General features: G+C 36.4%; 2 protein-coding genes across 3 annotated transcripts; one reads left to right on the forward strand and one right to left on the reverse strand.

The window, feature by feature from the left end:
- The first annotated feature begins 1,396 nt into the window (after positions 1-1,396).
- Positions 1,397-20,065, forward strand: LOC125657219 (mitogen-activated protein kinase 14A-like). 2 transcript variants are annotated; one of them, XM_048887893.2, is made up of 12 exons: positions 1,397-2,285; positions 9,175-9,307; positions 9,542-9,600; positions 11,079-11,190; positions 11,674-11,703; positions 11,926-11,973; positions 12,120-12,234; positions 13,791-13,862; positions 15,721-15,800; positions 16,013-16,091; positions 16,937-17,110; positions 17,850-20,065. In XM_048887893.2, exons 1-12 carry the CDS (start codon positions 2,119-2,121, stop codon positions 17,888-17,890), a joined length of 1,110 nt encoding a protein of 369 aa, XP_048743850.2. In that variant the 5' UTR covers positions 1,397-2,118; the 3' UTR covers positions 17,891-20,065. The 2 variants fall into 2 exon arrangements, with proteins under 2 accessions (XP_048743850.2, XP_048743851.2); XM_048887894.2 differs by having other exon boundaries at positions 1,398-1,705.
- A 1,663-nt stretch (positions 20,066-21,728) lies between these two features.
- Positions 21,729-23,591, reverse strand: LOC130048120 (uncharacterized). Its single transcript, XM_056144382.1, has 3 exons — positions 23,283-23,591; positions 22,996-23,086; positions 21,729-22,761 (listed from the first exon to the last, which is right to left on the reverse strand). Exons 1-3 carry the CDS (start codon positions 23,530-23,532, stop codon positions 22,308-22,310), a joined length of 795 nt encoding a protein of 264 aa, XP_056000357.1. The 5' UTR covers positions 23,533-23,591; the 3' UTR covers positions 21,729-22,307.
- Positions 23,592-23,616: the final 25 nt, after the last annotated feature.

Here is a 23,616-nt window from a genome sequence, read left to right on the forward strand (position 1 = left end):
CACGGTTGGTGGTTAAGATAAGATGAAATTAATCGATTCACAGGTAAATATTTCAAGTCAAATTTCTATTATTCAGATCCTGCCACTAAAAATAAATTGATGGATTAAAGAAATATCCAAATGTTCGTGAATTACAAATACAAACTTTGCAATCCATTAAGGAGAGATATTTAGGCCTAATGGAATTGTAGCGGACAGTGTAAGAGGGAACTTATTCTGTCTCGCTAGTGAGCTAGCTTTTCTAGTGATGTGGTAGAGTGTCGAAACCACGTCCTTACATGGACACGAAGTCCCAGAGCTCCGAAGAGACTCTACCTGAAGAAGACCCACCAAACACCAGAGTCACTACGCTGCCACCAATTTGTAACATGTAGGGATCACCCAGCCAAGTCACGCTCGATACGACGGTGGTTGTCGTCGGGAACGGCGGATGCCGTTGCTGAGCAAGTGTCAGACACTTAGAGAGTACTCACGCTTAGCTTCGAGACGAAGTTTCCCCAAGCGCGGGGGTGGGGGTGTAGCGGACAGTATAAGAGGGGACTTATCTTCTCTCGCTAGTGAGCTAGTTTTTCTAGTGATGTGGTAGAGTGTCTCTCTTAATTGATCACGGAAGTACAGTGAGCATGACCAGCACTTGGTTGGGTGACCCCTACACGATACAGTACAATATTTAGAAATATTCTGTAGCGGTCAGCCGGGTTCGATCGCAGGTGTCCAGATAGCTCAGTTGGTAGAGCATTAGACTAGAAAATTAGGGGTTCGAATCCCGGTCTGGTCCGTTGCATTTTCTCCCCTCCTGTTACATTGACCACCCCTGGACTTGTAGGTGAAAGTTCCTTCCAGGGGCAAAAAGAGCCGCGAAGATATTTAAGAAGGGAGGAATGTAGCGGTCAGTCAGGTTCGATCGCCGATGACCAGATAGATCAGTTGGTAGTGCATCTGACAAGAGATCCAGGGGGCCTGGGTTCAGATCCTGATCTTGCCCGTTAAATTTTCTCCCTCCCTGTTACAAAGTAATCTAAAGGAATGAAATGGCTAAATTTTGAAAAATCATGATGCAGTGCAACCTCCGCCAAGTCTTCTTACTTCTTTATGTGTCATTTTGACACTTTCATCCTACCCTGTGGAGCTGTATTTGGCAGTTTACTGTATTTAAACAGGTTGTCCATATGGCTTTAGCCGTGCAGAAATTACCGCAGGTTTCCCTTGTTTTGTATGCGCCATAATGCAAATACATAGAGTCTACATTATATTTTTACATTAATATTTTGTTATATTTAAGTTTTCATGTCAAGTTGAAAGAACAATGGGTTGTTTTTTTTATAGATCAGATTAGAATCAGGAAAATCCGGAATGTCAGTAAAAACGACTAAGGTTTTAAAATTTATAATCTGAATCAATGTCGTGAAAAAGCTTAGGTCTTCATGTTGATTTCCGGAAGCTCTAGGGCATTGGCATATTTTTGAAAAGTTTTTGCAAGAATTAGATTAATTTTGCAAGTTAAACTCAGTGCAATTAATTAATTGGACTTCCAGTAACTGGCTGTGAAAGTTTTGCTACCATCAAAACATTCAATGTCCTAAATGTCGTCCGCCCAGATCAAGCCTGATTTTTACCGTGTTGAACTCAATAAGACAATTTGGGAAGTCCCCCAACGATACCAAAATTTGATTCCCGTGGGGGCGGGGGCGTACGGACAAGTATGGTAAGTAAATTAGACAATTGCTCTCTTAGCAATCACTGTTCATGGACTTATATGTTTATTATAACATGTCGTCTTGGTTTGATCTTTGAACCTGCATCCTCATTAGCGCAACAAGATTTATTGGTTATTTGTGCTGTGTTAAGAGTTAAATACATTGGAATTCCGGTGGAATTCCAGATATCCCGAGAGACTGTTTACTGGGTTATTCATCAGTTTTCACTGTTGTTAGTCAGATTTGTTCTATATTTAGGCACAGTCTTAGTTGCTATTTTTGTGTCAACACCCTTTGGGCATTTGTGGGAATCTACCAAGTTAAAATTTGCTTGCTAGGAAGGTAGAAGAAGTTTTCTTTTAAGACACGGTATTGAAGTGGTTTTATTATAAAGAAAAAAGGAGGTTTTATTGGATATGTGATGGATGTTTTGAACACAAGACCTATTAATATGTTGAATGGATGTGTCATGCACTGTCCGCCAGCCCGATTTGTACATCAGGTGCAACTGAACAATGTGACTTGGGAGGTGCCGGAGAGATACAAACCTCTAAAGTTAGTGGGGTCCGGAGCTTATGGACAGGTCTGGTAGGTCCAGGTGAATTATTTTCATGTTGTGTGATGCATGTATGCTGCAATGTCATGATTTCATATGGCTGGAGGATGTTTACAATGTTTAGCAAAAAAGTGAGATAAAAGGTACAAACAATACAGGTATATCAGTGTATGTATTTTATTAGTGTACACATTGTATACATGATCATGTACATTACCACTTAATGACTGTCCTCTAATTGCAAGAAATGTACAAAAATAGGAAAATGGACAGTTCAAATCACAATAGACCAGTATTGACCACTTGGGGAATATTGAACGGGATGGTTAAAACCACTGGTTTTAACCGCCCAACCATGGTCCTCTTGCAGTGTGTGGATGATTATTTTGTAAATGTATGGAGTTGCTTTGCAGTTTTCCTGTTATTTACAAAATTTCCTATGAGTTTTTGCATTGTACATAGTTGAATATGTACAGTTTTTAACATCAAGATGTATTTCTATAACATTATATTACATTCGTTGCGAGAAATACCAGTGAATATATATGTATTTCATATGTAAAGTGTCCTTTTCTTTGATTACTCAATTTGTATAAAACCCCAGAATTTTCATTTTAGAATTCACAATACCATTCCATCATCAAATAATCTGCAAGAAAAGTCAAGGCTTTAAAAGTTTTATATAAATTATCAATTTTCACATGCAGGGATTTTTTTACCCCTTGAATCCAGGGGCCAGGGCCTTCAAGTTTGGGAAAATTAGCGATATTTAATTGAAATTGGGAAATTTGTTTCATACAAATATAAAATAAGAAAAACAATTTACAAGCAAAACGTTAACCATTTGATGTTTCATTATCAATGTAGCTGGCTTAAACAAGCTTTTATATAATTTCCGGTCTTTTGCAGAGAAAAAACTGTCACAAATTTTTTGCAACAGAGTGGCACTGAGGTTGGATAGCCCCTCATGGCATATTCTCATCAAAGCATCCATCATTTGGGAATTTTAGGTATCATTTTGGGAAAAACACCTGCTTTTCAGCATTGGGAATGGGGCCGGATTTCGGCCTTCTGCAGACCCTGAAAAAACCCCTGACATGTATAAATTCAAAAACCTGTGAAGTTGAAATCTGAAAGGGTAGCATGTTTACATAGTTACATGTATCAAGAAAATTCCAGATATCGGTAAACTGTTTACATCAGCCAGTCAAGCGAGGACAATAATAGATTTTTTAAAAAGATTTTATCCCAATTATACATACCTGAATTAAAGTTGCTTTTAGATGTTAGAAAGACTGTAAATTCATTTTTTTATGTGAATTCATAAGAGCACATTGCAGTTTCTAATTTCTGATTTTCAGTTTATACCATTACATGATTTAAGTTATCCAATGCATTTCTAATTTACACATGTAAAACATTGAATTTGTTATTTGAATTCATTGAAAATGAACAAGAATTTTTTGAAGTAAGAGAATTTTTTTTTTTGCACAGTGCTTCAACATTCTTGCCTTATTATGATAATGGTGATGTGTAACAACTTGTTGAAGTATCCTAGTTGAAAGGAATAGGTTGAAATATTAAATGGACTATTTGTATATTTATGCACTAATTGCTGTCGTCATTTTCACACATGATCAGGAAGTAAACAATGGCTTAAATTTTTTGACACCAAGGTCATCGACTGTAGATATAGGAATAAGGACCCATCAGATTAAATTCATTATCGAACATCATGTGTTCAACAATAAACGGTAGTTAGGTCTGCACAAATCTGAGAAAATAACACATGGTATGCTAATAAGACAGTCACATGGTCAGCACTCGACTCGCTTGTTTAAAAAGACGGACTGTATTTTGAAACCATTTTAATTTATATCTCTACAATCATAGTTTTTGCATGCACATTTCATAGTTTTTGTTTCATTTTATTTACAGAATACTGTAGTATTTGTATTTTTATTTACAGAATACTGTAGTATTTTTATTTTTATTTACAGAATACTGTAGTATTTGTATCTTTATTAGCATCCAATATAGAAATTCGAGCATGCATACCTTTACTCATGATGTATGAATGACTCTGCATTTTATTTTTCTACCTACGATGCATTATTTTTTTTCTAAGTAATTTACCAAAAATAGCAGATTTTAGATATAAAATTTCCAATTGAAACAGTACCAGACCCTGTACCAAAAAGGGCCAATTAAGCCATATGTAAATTTAGGACTTAATGGACTTAAAATTATCAGTTTTGATATGTTAACAGTTTAAGAATAGGTTTTTTTGTTTCAACATCTTGTTAATTGAACATTCTCTCCCTTTAACATGTCTGATATAATAGATTTAAGCATCCTATAGTCGTGCAATATGACTACACAAGTCAGTATAAAACGGAAGAAACTGAGACAGTTACTCAACACATTTAAATGACAATTAATAAAAGTGTGAAGGGATGATGTTCATTTCTATTGTTTCCATGGAAATTGATTATAAGGATTATAACTACAGTATTGTGTCTTATTAAACTAGAGGCTTACAATTCTCACGAGAAAGTGAGAACTTGGAAATAGATTTCTAGTTGGGATATGAAAACAAATCAAACAGTCCTGTTTTACCAATATATGTCACTAGTAAATTCTGACAGAGACTTGGAGCATGTACTATATACCTGGCTCTATGAGTGAGAAAAGATCAAATTCATGAAATATTGATATTTCAGTCATGTTAGATTCATGTGGAGATCAGATTCTTAGTATGATTCAAGATGTCAATGCAGTTTAACAAGCCAAGGGTATATATATAATATAACACAGGGTTGGCAAAACAGTGGTCAATATGAGTATTGACCGGGCCGGTGGTCAATACTGGTTAAAACTGGTCAATACTGGTCGATTGAAAATTATTTGGTCATTATAGTCTGTGTTATTTATTTTAAATGTTTAAGTGACCATTATGGTAAATACTGTAATTCATAACATGCACTATCAGTTTATAATATACTTATAAGTCATAATATTAAATAAATAATGTACAAATGACTCTGTTGAATTGGGGAAGATGTAAAAGTTTCTGTTCAAATTCCTTAGTTTAACAAGAGAACTACCTATATAAGTATTGTTTCATTAATCTTCATTTTAACTGTTGAATAAACATTTGAGGGGTGTGTTGGTGATGTTTTCATAACAATAACAGGCACACTGGTCATCTCTGGTCCCAGCCTATGCTTATTAACACCTGTCAACTCTGCTTCCTGTGCTCAGGTAATGTCCAGCTACCTTTTATTCTTAATCTGTCCAGGTACATGTAGTAAAAGGTCTGTCTCCAATCATCAATCTATGCTATAGAACTGTGACCCTCTGGTTGGTACTGAAGATATTTTGGTCAGATTCAGCAAACCAAATATATTAAACTTATGAAATTACATTTGATTATCTAATGAAAAATATTAATCAACAATTGATCCATATAATGAAAAGACGTAATTTGTCTTTATCTTTGCAAGAAATGTACAAAAATAGGAAAATGGACAGTTTAAATCACAATTGACCAGTATTGACCACTTGGGGAGTATTGACCGGGACGGTTAAAACCGGTGGCGGTTTTGACTGCCCAACCCTGATATAACATCTTGTTTTGACTTGGTCCTCAGTTTTTAATCATGGAACCTGTTATATATAGTTTTTATTTTGTTCCCATACCTTTATTTTATAATTTTTATTTTTTGTATGAAATAATGATTAAGTAGTTCCTTGTTTTGTAACACGGGACCGTGATAAATATTGTTTGTTGTTGCTTCAGTACCTAATGAAGATTTTTATCTATGTACCTGAGTGTGATGGTGTCCACGTATGATTAGACACGCACCATATTTAACCCTAAAACGTCACCTTCAACGGAACCTTGCTGTCAAGACGTTTTATTAATTGCAAAGAAGTGCTAATTATTCAGAGAATTAGCTTAGTGTATACTGAGGCAAGGCCTTTACTCATTATAGTGTCAGAACAGCCAGCACATGAATGTTTATCAGGAGGAAGTTATTTTTGTGAAGAAAATGCAGCCGTAGAGTTATAAATGTATCAGAAGAATTCTAACCAGCCAAAAAAATCAAGATAAACAGGGGTATATAAAAGCAGACAAGGAACTTGATAATTTATGTAGACTGTCGAATGATTAGTGATGAGCCTGGTAATTAGTCGATGAGCCTGGTAATTAGTCGTAATTCCACTCATACAGCATGAGACACAAGACAAAGTGTGTCAGTATAGTGAGTGAACTCACTGAAATCAGTTGTTCTAGTACTTAACTAAATTCCTAGAAATCCCCGCATTCCTTTGTTGTCTTTTTCATTTGTTTGTATACTTTTGGTAAACATATGCGATGGTGACAAATGTGGACATCGTCAAGCTTGTGGGATTAATTTACCCAGTAGTGATCAGGACTTCTGTGACATAATTACAATTAACAACCTACCAGTTATTGTATAAGGAAGGAGACTTTGGATTTTGGGGTCACTACAGTTCAAAGATAGAGGTCATTATCGTACTGTTTACTTGTACTTGATATGGCCACTGTTAAATTGATCGGGACGGTTTTATCAGTTTTAACCTGAACATGATGTTTGTAATTGTTTGGGATCTATATAATCTAGCTAGATAATTAAATGTACATTTGTGTGTAATCATGTTATAACAATTAGTACTAATATATGTTTACTATACAATAAAAGGTACTACATGTATGTGTGTACTATATATAATTACATTTTCAACAGTGAAATAATAATTTATACACTGAATAAAAATGATATTTTCAGAGTGTGAAAATGACACTGAAAATAAGAACGGATTGTGACGTGATGTTGTATATATATTACTGTATAATACATACATCCTTTAAAATTTGAAATAAACATGTTCTAAAACCAAAGAAAATGTAGTAAAGATAACTGTGGTTGTCCATCTTTGTTTACAGCTGAAGTGAAAGACTAGTTGAAATAGATTAGAGAATCCGAGACACAAGTTTTCATTGGTCGACCAAAAACTTTAAACAAATTTTTATAGTATCAATATGGGAATTCCCAAATTATTTTTGGTCCAATCATCTCTACAAATTGTAATGGTTTCCACATGAATGCATTGCAGTTGTGAACAATGAGTGTAATATAGAGTCTTAATTGATAATTAATATATTGTATGTCTATTTAAAGGCTGGGAATTCTGACAGAAATGGAAGTAAAAACAAATTTCAGTTTTGAAGATACATGCGGCTATATATGTACATGATGAACTATGTACATGATGAACTGTAATGCTTCATGCATGCCTAGCGAGGTGTACTTTTCATGATGTGTTAACATGCTTTATAAAGTATGCTGGCATATGAAGCATCACGGGTCATATATACCCTCATGTATTTTTTATAAAGAAGGTTTTTTTCTTAAAACAATGGTATATATGGGTATGATAAAATTGCATGCATAATTGTGCAATGCAAGACTTAAGTCTTCTGGAATTATCATTGGATGCCACTGAAAATAAGATCATTCCATTTTTCTTTCACTTTTCGCCGACTCTGTGAAATAAATATTATACATATAGTTGAATTAGAGCTCATTAAAGTTTTAGGTTCATTAAGTGCACTACAGTGTAATTGTTTTAAACAATGCTGATGAAGCACTACCTTGTTCAACCATTCAAGATTGTGTTTAAATTTCCTGGACAGAATTAATGTCTCCATCTTGTCTATGCTGACTTCTCTTAATTAGCCACAGTTTTGTGACAGCTGCACCGTGTCAATAGAGTAAGTGGAAGCTGGAAGTGAAGGTGTATAATTAATGTATGAAGGTCAAATGCATAAATTACAGAATAATGTTGGCTTTATGATCCAAGTCATTTGATTAGCAAGTGGACCGTGACTGACCATATTCAAATGCAGGCAATAATTGACCTGACGTGAGAGAATCTGTCTTGTCGCAGAGAATTAACGGAGGTAGGCTGTGTTGAATATTGACCAAGATAAAAGTTTTCTGAGCACCGCACTAGTAACATTTATAGACTAATCATGCAAAAATGGCAGCCTTGATTTTCATTTCCAGGACCAACCATTATCTAGCAGTGGAATTTCTTCTTTGCTATAAGTTTTTACAATATCGTATATGATAAAATGTAGAAACTATTGACCCCTTAGGCTATCTATTTGACAGTCATGAGTGTGCACTATATTGTTCATAAAGTACACAGAATTAATTTCATGTTAGTCATTCATGTCTATAGGGTAGATATTGCATATATATCATGTATATAGAAACATACACTGAAATCAACATTTTGTTACTATGGTTATGGGATACATACTAGTTAGCTGTCTTAGCTCCCCCTAAATTGGAGTTATAATCACATTGAACTCAATCTGCTCTTTCATAGTAGGAGAAAATAATGTTTTAGCTCATTCCATAATCCAGGGAAATTGGGGGGGGGGGGGGGGGGGGGGGGGATAGAAGTTTTGATGGACAAAAATTTTGTCTTTGATAATCACAAGAAGGATATTATATGCATATGGTGTGGCTGTTGATAGTTTCTAATATCAATGTGTGATTAATTATTTTATTTGTATTGGTTATTGTGATTACAACAAAAACAGCAAACAGGTTTTCTTCATCCACAGTGACCACTAAGCTTTCATTTTTGAAAAAAAAGACTTTCAGGTCTCGATCAAGTTGTCAACTTCCTCCTTTTTTGCACATTTGTTGCTAAGATTAATCGACACAGGGAAATGTTACAGGAATGCATCCAATGATGCAATCAAGTGATGTGTACTTTGTATAGCACACTGTTCATTATAGACTCTCTTCTCTCATACATGTGTAATTCATGGCAATAGGTGCATACTTATGCTGTATGTTTTGTTTTTATTTTTAGCTCCGCTGTCGACACGCAGCAGAGAAACACCAAGGTGGCCATAAAGAAATTGGCCAGACCATTCCAGTCCGCCATCCATGCCAAAAGAACATACAGGGAATTACGGATGTTGAAGCATATGAACCATGAGAATGTAAGTACGGAGTGGACCTCCATAGAATCATGCTGAAAATCAGTCGGATATCGACCTGTAAATCACTTGGATATTGTACATATAAATTACTCGGATATAGTACATATAAATTACTATATTGTACCTATAAATCACTCGGATATTGTACATATAAATCACTCGGATACTGTACATGTTTTCATATTCAGCACTGGATTATATGTATATGGTTTAACAAACATTTTTTTGTTTTAGATTATTGGCCTATTAGATGTGTTCACAGCAACTACAAATTTCGAGGAGTTTAACGATGTGTATGTACTGTACTCTTTTAATAGATAAATTGTCAGTGACCCTGATTATGTATTAATGTATGAGTTTTAAAGGTCATATGCAAGATAGGTAATAACCGTCATTTCCCTTGAATATTTGAGGTTTTAAGTTGCAATATATTCTCTCTTTTTTCACATAGACAAAATTTGGACATATTACTACAGTTTTTGCAAAGATAAAATTCAAATGTTCATAATTATACATTGTTCACTGGTATCTACAGAAAAATCACTAAATAATGTACTGCTGGATTTGATCTGGGTGCCCTTACAAAGACATATGAAAGCTCTGTTCCTGAAGCTATCGTGCATTGAATGGCACATCTCTCCTTTAGACATAAACCAAAAAGTATTTGATTTGGGTATGATTTACTTTGAGAGTGGAGTCAAAGTCAAAATGTTATCCCAAGATTACTTCTTTTGAATTCATCAATGACAGAGATTTAAAAATCAAACCCAGAAAACTACCTTGAATGTCGGGGGGCAGATCCAGGAATTCTTGAAAGGAAGGGGTTCTACCAATAATTTTGGTTTTCAAAGGGGATTCCACCTTGAAAATGTGTTATGTTAAAGTAAAATTTTCTGACAAAGGGGGCGGGGGGTGGGGGTGTTTCCAACCCCCTGACCACTGCCCCCCCCCCCCCCCCCCCTCTGGATCTGTCATTGAATGTTACTTTACACTTAAGGAGGAATTCTGAGGAAATGAATGCATCATCACAATTTTCTATCACAAGTATGATATTATAGATAAAAAAAAATAAAATTACAGATCTATATATTCTCTATATCCTTTTGAAACACATGACATTGGCATATGCAGAGCATACATGAGACAGAATTTGAAATTTCTTCAACCACAACTAACAGTATTACACATATCCTTAAAGTTTGCATTCATAACAGATTTGTTAAGTGTGTTATACATGTACTTCCTTGACAAATGAGATCACAGTTTAAGTGGCAGATTTCACCCCAAACCATTATTATATGTAATTCTTTGTCATTTTTATCCTTAAGTTAAAGTCAGAAACTAAAGGAAACAATTCAAAGAAATAATGATGTGAATATCCACTTTCCATACCTGTATAGATACCTAGTGTCCCCGCTAATGATGTTAATTTCCACTTTCGCTACCTGTATAGATACCTGTTGTCCCCGCTAATGATGTTAATTTCCACTTTCTCTACCTGTATGAATACCTGGTGTCCCCGCTAATGATGTTAATTTCCACTTTCTCTACCTGTATAGATACCTGTTGTCCCCGCTAATGATGTTTATTTCCACTTTCTCTACCTGTATAAATACCTGGTGTCCTCGCTAATGATGTTAATATCCACTTTCTCTACCTGTATAAATACCTAGTGTCCCCGCTAATGATGTTAATTTCCACTTTCTCTACCTGTATAGATACCTGGTATCCCCGCTAATGATGTTAATATCCACTTTCTCTACCTGTATAGATACCTGGTGTCCCCGCTAATGGGAGCCGATCTGAACAACATAATTAAGACACAAACCCTCAGTGATGACCATGTACAGTTCCTAGTTTATCAAATTCTGCGGGGACTCAAGGTGAGTAAAACGTAGCACACTTCGTATCCCAGACTTACTTGTATTCATCTGGAGACACAACTTATTACCTGAGATCTTAAAGGCTCATTATTCCCTACATTCTGACTGAGCCTAGTTGTGACTGACTACATATACTGTAAGACTGGTATTTCTGTGGGTGGAAATTTTTGCGATTTGATCCCTGTAAGGTAGCAAATTATATTATGCGTTTCTAATTATATGTATTTATTTTGCAATTGTAATTTTTGTGGATTTCGTGTAATGGCCAACAGCAGAGAATACCTTTATACAGTATATGCAATATGAATTTTGGTGAATTCATGCAGAAAGCTTTTCATTGATGTAACATGAACATTCTATGGAAAAATATGTGAAGTGTTATGATAATTATTGAAAAAAACCCAAGGATATTGCTGACATTTTCCATAAATAAAGATTTTATGCAACTTTTCTAATGAATACGTTTATATATTCTGATTGCAGTATATACATTCAGCGGGAATTATACACAGGGTATGTAGAAATGAGTGCTATTAAGTTATTAACGTGAATACTGAGGTATGTAGAAATGAGTGCTATTAAGTTATTAACGTGAGTACTGAGGTATGTAGAAATGACTGCTATTAAGTTATTAAGGTGAGTACTAAGTTGCTGCTCTCTGTCTTCAAGTATGCCATGACAACACTAAATTTCTGTTAATGTCATATAAAATTGGCTTTAATTCTGTTTTCGTAGGACCTCAAACCTAGCAATATAGCTGTGAATGAAGACTGCGAATTAAAGGTAACTGTAAATTTCTCTTCGTGTGTGATTCCTGTATTTATTCATCAATGTCGACTGGGTACAGTTAATTATATTGCTTGGTAAAAGAAAATTTGGAGTAAATATTTTTATTTAGTACTTGTGCAGTTGATAATTATTTTGTGCAGATTTTGGACTTTGGTCTGGCGCGGCACACAGAAGATTCCATGACGGGTTACGTGGCAACCAGGTGGTACAGAGCTCCTGAGATTGTCCTTAACTGGATGCACTATGGTCAAACAGGTCAGTGACCACACCATAGTCACCACACTACATTCACCACACTACAGTCACCACACCACAATCACCACACCACAGTCACCACACTACAATCACCACACAACAGTCACCACACTACAGTCACCACACTACAGTCACCACACTACAGTCACCACACCACAGTCACCACACTACAATCACCACACTACAATCACCACACTAGTCAACACATTACAGTCACCACACTACAGTCACCACACAAGTCACTATACAACAGTCACCACACCACAGTCACCACACTACAATCACCACACCACAGTCACCACACCAGAGTCACCACACTACAGTCACCACACCACAGTCACCACAACACAGTCACCACACTACAGTCACCACACTACAGTCACCACACTACAGTCACCACACTACAGTCACCACACAAGTCACTATACAACAGTCAACACACTACAGTCACCACACTACAGTCACCACACCACAGTAACCACACTACAATCACCACACTAGTCAACACACTACAATCACCACAATACAGTCACCACAACACAGTCACCACACTACAGTCATCACACCACAGTCACCACACTACAATCACCACACTACAGTCACCACAACACAGTCTCCACACAAGTCACTATACCACAGTCACCACACTACAGTCACCACAACAAGTCACCACACCACAGTCACCACACTACAGTCATCACACCACAGTCACCACACTACAGTCACCACAACACAGTCTTCACACAAGTCACTATACCACAGTCACCACACTACAGTCACCACACCACAGTCACCACACTACAGTCACCACACCAGAGTCACCACACTACAGTCACCACACTGCAGTCACCACAACACAGTCACCACAACACAGTCACCACACTACAGTCACCACACAAGTCACTATACCACAGTCACCACACTACAGTCACCACACTACAATCACCACACTGCAGTCACCACAACACAGTCACCACACCAGTCACCACACTACAGTCACCACACAAATCACTATACCACAGTCACCACAATACAGTCACCATACTACAGTCACCACACTACAATCACCACACTACAGTCACCACACCAGTCACCACACTACAATCACCACACTGCAGTCACCACAACACAGTCACCACAACACAGTCACCACACTACAATCACCACACTACAGTCACCACACCAGTCACCACACTACAATCACCACACTGCAGTCACCACAACACAGTCACCACAACACAGTCACCACACTACAGTCACCACAACACAGTCACCACACCAGAGTCACCACACTACAGTCACCACACTACAGTCACCACACTACAGTCAGATAGTCACCACACTACAGTCAGATAGTCACCACACTACACCTAGATGCATTTATATTCATAATTCAGGTTATGGAACCAGGTTGATCATTGTATGACACTCAAACAGATACTTGGATGAAGTTTTGAAAATGATACCCATCAATTTGATATATGCATTTCGTAATCTTTTAAGGTTCAAACCCACAATGATATATAGTACATGTGTTAATATTGTGTATGTTACAGTGGATATCTGGTCAGTAGGGTGTATCATGGCAGAGATGTTAACGGGCAAACCTCTTTTCCCGGGAACAGATCGTATCCTTTTTACAAAACTCGCACACTGTGTTGGATGCTTAAAAGGAAAAAGAAGGAACTATATGAAAAAAGGTTTACAATACACTGCTATGGTCTGAATTAGGTATTTGATGAATGTTGATTCGGTTTGATCTAGTATTTGATGAATGTTGATTCGGTTTGAACTAGTTATTTGTTTAGTACATTCGTGCTCTATATCAATATATATGTTGGCTGTGCTTTCTCCCAGATAGTTTTCTCATTTTCGTACCAGTTCAGATTAAGATCAATGAGTTTCAGCTTCAAACTCTTGAAGAATACAAATGTACATGTACATCTATATCTAAAACGTTTCCTTTATTCATTTATTTAATGCGTATTCACGTTCATAGGAAAATGTAGTTAATTTTGTTGCATTTGACAAGCCTCATATGCAGTGTATTCTTTTTTTGATAACTTTAAAAATCTGTATTTATGATAACCAGTAAATTGTTAGACAAAAAGTAGACATATAATACATATTCTTGACATTCACTTTAATTTCATCTACATAAAAGTTATTCAGTACATGTATCAACAACAGACAAGAACTGAGTGAAGTTTCTCTAATCAATATATAGTGGGCATGGCTTTTGTACACATAGTGTCACTTGTAGTTACTGCTGGTGTTTATTTCATTATTATGTACTCTGGCGCCGATTGTTTGCGTTCTGGACATTCCACCAATAGAATGCAGGGATTAGTAATGCCAATCTTATTCAAGTACATTGTACACAAGGATCTGAAGTAACCCAATACTGGGTCATGTCCACATGACCTTTCGTTTGGAATATTAATGAGATCTATCAGCCAATCAGATTATGCCATACAAATTATGAAATCCCAGTTCAAAATTGTATGTGCACGCATAAGGATTTTCAAAAACTTTTGCAATAATGCATGATTTATTCGGTTCACACAAACAACAAAATGTACAAGATAAAATAAAACCAACTTTGGTAAATTGTCAATTAACATTCATTTATGAATAGTGATGGATATGATTTGAATAGATGTCAAGATTGCTGATGAAGTGGTGTTTGGAAAATCTCGTCCTTACCAATTATTAATACCAATGAAGAGAGCACTTTTTCACCCTGTCTTTTAGCTCTAAGGATTCTGTAGTCTTTTCTACCGACCTAAAACATTTATGGCACACACCTGTATCGGTACTTTCAACGATGTCAGGGTTTAGAGCACTTCTAATCAACTGTTTTCTTTTGTCGGTCAATTTTAATTTTTTATACAAGAATTATTTTTAGTGTTCCCTATCCATGAAGAATTTGGTAGGCTTAATAAAACAAAACCCACGTAGAATGCAGATATTGTTTACATTACATGTTTTGACAAATGTGCGGCCTCCGATCATGGGTGCAGTAATCTTTAACGTATGTAAATTGGCACGAGGGTTTATGGGAAAGCATTGCTGGTAGAATCTGACAGCGTGTATTTGATTGGCTAAACGAAAGGTCATGACCGTCTATTTTGTTACTTCAGATCCTTGTGTGGTGATCTACGGGAGTGGATCAAAGGATGAGATTGTAGTAATGCACCAGTGCACACGTCATGGACTCTTATTATTTTACATGACCGACTACGATGATTTTATTTGGGTAGACTTATTCTTCTCCGCAGTTCATTAAATACTACTTCCTCTATTTCCGTTTGATGAAAATGTGAGATTATCATCGTTTACCAGAAGATTAAGGACCTTAATCCACAAGTTTTCTGGACGATCCATGAGAAAGTACATGTATGCAATCTTGAATCAACACCCACGAAACGTACACAACAGTACTGCGTTATTTTTGCTTGATTTGTTCCTTAACTAGTACCTCAGATATAGACCAGTTGACAAGGGTGTTGTCGTTAGTTGGAACACCAAATCAGACACTTCTAGATAAAATCAACAGCCCAGAGGTCAGTAGCATTAATTGGGACTTGTTCTGAGAGTGTTCTTTAATATGTTTAGACCTGCTGCAATACACAATACATTCTATTTATCAATGTTAATCTTTGAAAAAAAGTGTAATACAAATGGTGTTGATTAGGCTGAAAGATGATCCATTTTTCAAGTTGTTGTAGAATATGGAGAACACTGGATGAACAGAATAAACACCTTTTCATTGTAGGCTAGGAACTATGTGGCATCTATGCCAAAGTGGCCCAAAAAGGACTTCAGAGAAGTGTTTATCGGAGCTAATCCACATGGTGAGTATTATTGATGTACCTCATTATGTCTTCAGATTTTGAGAAAACAGATATTGAATTACAGTGTAATTGACTTTAGGACTGATGAATGATTGAAATGAAGACTTGTATTTTTCCTTGTACATGTGCTGTGTGATTTTGTGCTACAGCAAGACTGAGCTGTGCTAATTATTAACCTATGTTTTTATATAACCACACAAAACTAAAGGTGTATAATGCTATGACGTTGTCTGTCTCTCCACATAATCTTGTCCATGCTTTTCTTCATGATAGATGTAGATAATTTGATGGTGGCATCTGGTAGGATGTGACTTGTAATTGTGTGATAGGATATGACTTATACATGTAATTGTGAGTGGGTCTTAAACTTGGGGTCTGGCTCCTGGACTGAGAGGTAATAAAAGACGGGGTTTAACAACCTAGTCCATGCTTCTTCTTGATATTGAACTGTAACAGATTCAAAGGATTTGATGGGGGTATGACTTAAAGGTTGAATGTTGGTTTAGAATGTAGGATCTGCTCAATGTAGGATCAAGTGGGGGGGGGGGGGGGGGGGGGGGGGGGGGGGGCAAGAAACTTATCTGATTTGTTGGTCACATATGCTGTTCAGATTTGGGATGTCTTGTCTTCTTGCATGTAGGTTTCAAACTTCGGCACTTTAAGAAGGGAGGGTTCCAAATAGCATGTGAATTTGATAGCAGCATATGGTAGGGCATGAGTAACTGTATTTGTGCATCTGTGTTTTAAACTGTGTGTTGGGTTTTGGAACAGTCAATTTGGGTTTTGGGAAAATGAAATACTGTTGGCATATTCATACACCCCTATAATGGTGCCTTGTTTTGCAGCAATAAACTTGCTGGAACAGATGCTGGACTTAGATGCTGACACTCGTATCACTGCCACGGATGCCCTCGCTCACCCCTACCTGGCTCAGTACGCTGACCCTAGTGATGAGCCCAGTGCTGATGCTTATGACCAGTCATTTGAGGAGATGGAACTCACGATACCCGAATGGAAAGGTTTGGATGCTAATCTATCAAATTTTTTTAATATAAAGGTATTGAAATAATGAATATTAAGTGAATGTATTGAATGTTAAGGACATACAGGTATAATAATGTGCTTTATAATTATATACTGGAAAAATAAACTGTACATCTGAAGACCAAGTACATCCAGAGTTTCTTAGTATTATTAAATACATCAAAACAAAATTATGTATGTTTGTAAGCACATGAATAGAAAACAAACTATTTTTAATGAATGAGACTCGCTGCTCTTTATCCCTTTGCATCAGTGTCAAAGTTTAAATGTTGATATCCAGACGTAGTCATTATATAAAATATATATACTCTACTATTGACACAGAGGTTTTACCACTAGAAAGTGTATGGTTCACAATGTAAAACTTGTTTACCTCATTAGAAACAATAGACAGAAGTTTTCATCGTACCGTAAAGTCAGGGTGGGTGAGGGTGGAGTTTTTCGATGTTTACATAGAATGGACATACCTGAGAATTTGAATCCCCCATGGACAAGAGAAACTAAACTGCAGTTATGAATAACAATTTGTTTTTTCATTAAGTCAGGTCCCCACTAACATGTTTTTCTTTTCCTAAACCACAAAAATTTTGCCCATTAAAAGTTTATAAAATGTCTTATATTTGAGGTGCTTTTTGTATAAGGGATGTTCACACACAACTAGCGTTCACTGTACCGGGTTGGTGTCTGTAACATAGATGCTGTTTTCTCTTTCAGTTAAAGTTTATGAAGAAGTATTGAAATTCAAGCCACAGTGATGCCGGCAATCTTATTACTCGTCAATCTCGTCCATAGATCTCTCTGTTCGGGCCTTTCTGCTCTAGACGTCAGGAATTAATAATCATCTAACTTCAGCGTGCGTTGTCTGGACCCCACAACACGTATGTGATGTGGAAGAAAACACTTTCAGATGCAATTTTCTTTCTTTGTGAAGTATAGGTTAATATATAGTAAAACTTGCAACAAATGTTAGCTGATAAGAAGACTTAATATGTGTAGTAAAACTTCACAACTGCTGCTGTAGACTAGGGGACGGCAATTTATATGACACAGGATGGAATCCTTTGCTAACGAAATTTAATAGAGATGTCAAAGCATATTGTTGTATTTATATTTCAGTTGAGAATTTTTCTTTCAATCATGCAATATCAAATTCATGTTACATTCATACTGGGATTTTAAAATTTCATCGTAGATTTCATTTAAGGAGGTATACTACGACATAATGGCTGACTTCCTTTTCAATCATGAATGAAAATATAAATATCAGCAATATTTGTATCTTTCTTTTAAATGTAATCGCCTAGCTGGGTAGCTCAGTTGGTTAATGTGTCAACTGCTGAACTGTAGATTGTGGGTTCGGGTCCAGCAGAGGTTTTAAATTTTTCTGATTTCTTTCTAATAAAACTGCATTTTTTTAAAATAAATAAAGTGAATTTCAAACCTTTCAATTTCAAATTATTATTGTACATATCCCCCACTTTTCATCCATATCAAATTTCTATGGTGTGTTATTTCTCCTATCAAGTGAAAGAAGAGAGAAATTTATTGAAATAAGTAGGAATGATATTTAAAATTTCCTTTCACCTTGTACCATAAACAAATGCAAAATAGTGTTTGGAAAATTCAAATTCGCTTAAATTTGTAGCAGGTATTCCTTTTCATAGATGCCAAACATGTATACACAACCATGGTAAAAAAAATTATTTATCTTCAAGAAATTTTCAGTGACACTTTCTTCCCCCAGCCGATACAACATATTGTGTTCTAATGCTTTATACCTCTATAGAAGATATTGTGTCAAATCAACAAGAAACGGATTTCAAAAGTCAAGAAAAGAAAATTGTTGATGTTCATAATAGTAGTTCATAACAGGCATTTCAGAAGTCAGTGTTGTGCTGGTTATTCACAGGCTGGTTTAGAATATCTGTAGATCTATAGGAATACTGTCATCTGAACTATGAAGTGGAAGTTCTGTATTTGACAAGTACCTAACAAGTATTTTCATTCCAGGTTTTTTCTCCCCCCTTTTAATTTCATTATTTGCTCGGGGGGGGGGGGGGGGGGATTAAAAAAAATTGTTGTGATGTTTGTTACATTGACTTCCATTTTAAAAAAGATGAAATTTGAAAAATGTCATGTTGCTCAGAGTCGTGTGAAAAATTTAAATTCATGAAATTTAATTATTATATGAATACATGTGAATTGGAATGATATTCTAAATGTGTAATTTAATGCAGTGTGTGACACCTACAGAATATGAGATATATGGACACACGATTGTTATTTTATATGAAAAGGCAAAGATAATGTTTTGTCACCATACATGTATAAAATATGATTAATAATAATGCTGGTATCTCTATGTCATAATGTATTGATAGAGGAAGTGAAGCAATACAATCCTCTGTATTTACTGATCAACATACTGGTACACTGATATTTAATGTGACCCAAGATAAGTTCAATATGCAAACTCGTGTCTAGATGACGAAGAGCACCGGGTGTATGTCTGTAATGCAGGACCTCATTATACCAGTGGACAGGTTTATATGATTATTTTGTTCCTCTTGGTTCAGTTGTTAGAGATGGTTGCCATTGTCTTGTTAATAGATTTGAAATTTTCTGTTGATTTTTGATAGATTTTTAAGAAAATCTTTATGATAATATGGCAGTTGATTTGTACATAAATTTATTTTTTCATTGCTTTCACATTTTTTATAAATAAAGAAGACAGTTGTGCTATTCATCGTTATAGAAGTCACGTGACATTCTGTGAACTTTGTCATCCTTTTTCGTGTAGCGAATATCGTAGTTTTTCAACAGTCATAAGTTGAAGAATTTTCTCTTGTTGTGAATACATTAAGATATGTATTATGTTCACTGTGCTAAGTGTACAGGAAAAAGCACAAATAAATCTTTCCTTCAACTGAGTTACGTTTGTTAATTTCTGTAGATATTCTGTGCGTTTTGAAGGCTTCAGGTGATGGTGCCGTCTTAGGAGTGGGTAAAGTACACTTGGCTTGTGCACAGCTATATTTATTTATAAAGATGAATATATACAGTGGTTTGTTGGTTGTTCTATGTCCCGTTGAAAAATTTCCACTCATATTGAGACGTCACCAGTAGTAGGCGAAGTACCACAAATTTAGACACATCCTTAGCGCTGATGGCCATAGCAGCGAGGGTTTTTTAACGTGCCAAAGCCTGTCGCGACGCGGACCTCCGTTTTTAAGGACATACTGAAGGACCCACCAATGCCGAGCGTTTGGCGTACGAACAATCATTACCTATTTTAGGTTGACGTGGCCGTGGCACGATTAGCTACTTCATGTACTGTGCTGAACACATAAGTCTATCGCATGTCCCTGTAACAATCCATAAAATCTGATTTAAACGGAAGGAGGGAAAGGACACGTAATATTCTGTCCATTCATATGAACATGGACACCGCATATACTCGTCTGTAAGTTGAAATTTGGGAGTTACAGTTTGGTGCAAAACTATATTCAACTGACATTGTTATTTTTCCAGACGGCGTAATGTAGTATTTTTAAACAACTCCGGTGATTATCATGTGTATCATTTACTAAATTCTGAACACGTTACCTCGGTACTCTGAAACGGAAGAACTTCGCATAATGTTCAGAACGATGTCATCGTCGATGACATGGCCATCAGATGTAAAGGCATTATTAGTGTCATTTAATACATTGAACGCAAATGTACCAAGTAAAGGGGTTTACTCGAATTACTAATAAGCTTCTCAAAGTGCTCTCCCACACCGTGTCATGACAGTGCTAAACTTTGGTCCTCAAATTGTGGCCGCACACCGTGTCATGATAATGCTAAACTTTGGTCCTCAAATTGTGGCCACACACCGTGTCGTGATAATGTTATACTTTCATCCTCAAAGTGTGGCCGCACACCGTGTCATGATAATGCTATACTTTCGTCCTCACATTGTGGCCGCACACCGTGTCATGATGATGCTATACTTTCGTCCCCAATGTGTGGCCGAACACTGTGCTATGACAATGTTATCATACCTGTGTTTTGAACTATTTGACACGTGATTGTAAAAATTCAGTGCTACACACACTAGCTTGCTATGTAGCCAGTATCTCTGCGTCACGTAAGAAAACTGTAGAACATATCCACCGATTGATCGTCTTCTGGCAATACACCAGACACATGAACACTTCCTGTTAAGTACTGCTGGCAGTTCTTTTGTCTTCCTGTTAGCCTTAAGGAGCGATATCATACTACAGGAACTGTTGACATTCCGGTTCCAAATTGCAGTAAGGTGAAGGGGACTGATAAAGATTATGTCATTTCTTCTCGGTTTCAATGCACAAAAGTAAAACGAAAATCACGCCCTCCATTATGATAATTGCATATAGTACGGACGCCTGCATTTGTTTTATTTCTTTACAGAAAAGTCCAGTTGATGAACAGCACAGCTTATGAACAATACAGTTGATGAGCATGGTCGTAAAGTTAATAATTTACTGATATAACTTATAAACAATATATTGTAAAAGGCTTTCAATAACAAAAGCAGAATTCCATTACTAACACCAATTCAAGCAAAAAAATGTTATTATAGATTTTATATAAACTGTATTAAGCTGATATTTGGAATATCTAGTATCTCATTTAATTCGCGTACTTACGCAAGACTAGCCATCAGCGAAACTTTTGTTTTCGCGATAAACTCTTTCACATAGCAAACTTAAGAAGTGAAAGTTATGGTTCGTGAATAATGCATCAATGTACCCTCGCGAAAATAAGGTTTCGCGAAATAAAATTGGTTTAAAGTACTCGACTCACCGCCAGTTACCTTACTCATGTTCCCCTGCACCTCTAAGACATGCATACAAAACAAAACAAAAAAAGTTTGCGATAAACAACACAGCCAGTATAGACACTAGTGTCGACAACGTGTACTTTAACATGATATTTCAGGGTTTATGGTATTAACAAAAGAAAAGAAAACTTATAAAATGCATTAGGTTTAAAGAATTTCAAATATCCTTAGCAGGTAATATAGACAGAGTTAGATCTCGTATCTAACCCATTTATCAATTTAGAAGTATTCTGTGATTTCAAAGAATTCACAATGATAATAAATTTCAACGTGCTTATTCACATCATTGTGCCGGAATATTAAATTTATCTCGTGCTTGTGTTGATGTCCCGTACATTATTTTTATGCGGCAGCCAGAGCGCCAATACGGGGACCTTCGCTGTCTTCGCTGCTTTTCTTACCGATCTCATTTTGTCCCTATTGTACTGAATCACAACTATCGGCCTGGTCGTAACCGACCTACTGCCACCTTTCGATTTCTTCCTCCATTTGCGAAACATCGAAACAGGAAGACTGGAAATACCGGGTCCCTCTTCCGGTTCTCGGCAACATCGGCAACAACCACAAAACCAAGCACAACAGCCATGGTAACCACAGCAACTGGACAATGAGCAACATCCGTAGTAATCTACGCAACAAATGTCACATTTTCCACCATATTCGAAACAGCCGGGATCGCCGCGGGAACTCCTCGGTGTTTGGCTTGAACGTTGGGTTTCTTCTTCCTTTGGCCTCGTTTTGATTCTTCTTGACCGCATTCTAAAATATTCGTGTCATATATCGTGTTAAATTTTATACTTTAATATCTTTAATATAGGCCGCTGTTTTTAATGAATGATCACGTGATATTTCTGACTTTCTTATACTATATCTGTTGGATTACAAAATGGCCCAACTGATCATGAGCTAGTGAGCTAAAACGTTTAAAAGATTCTAAATCACATATATGGGAGAATATACATATAATTTAGAAATACTGTACGTGTGTTTTACCTGAAGCAGTGGCGGTAACAATAAATACAGAGCAGTGATAAACCTGTGATGGTCAGCAGAGCCGCGAGACCGATTAAGAGCCAAAACCAAACTACAAAACATTAAAAAAAAAGCACAGTTTTTGGTGTATACAGATAACGTGCAAAATGTTTGATCGTGGTTATTTGGGGGAGTTTTGATTCATCAGATTTTTATATTTCTATGATTTTGCGTTGAATAGATGAATTAGAAAAAAATTAACGTCAACAAGTTGGCCTTGGGAATAGGAACCATGAAAAGAAGCTCACCATTATCAACAAATGTTAATTCACATTTCCCAGGAGCGGTCCATGTTGTCGTTTTTACAGACACAGAATTTCCCACCATAGAGTACCCCGTATCACATGCATACACCACTGAGTCCGCTGTGTAGCTTGACACATAGCCATTGTCAATGGAAAGAACTGGGGTATTCATTGATCTTGAAACCGTTTCCAAATTAAAATTCAGATAATGAAATTTAGTGCACGAAAAATAGATTTCCAACCAACATGGCATGTATGCGAGAGTCGATCTTGCGGTTAGTGGAATCTGTTGGAAACAAACCCCTCGGCTTGTTTACACTTTGATAGTGATTTGAAT

This window comes from Ostrea edulis, chromosome 7 (genome assembly GCF_947568905.1).
Source record: "Ostrea edulis chromosome 7, xbOstEdul1.1, whole genome shotgun sequence".
In the NCBI taxonomy this organism is placed as follows: Eukaryota; Metazoa; Mollusca; class Bivalvia; order Ostreida; family Ostreidae; genus Ostrea; species Ostrea edulis.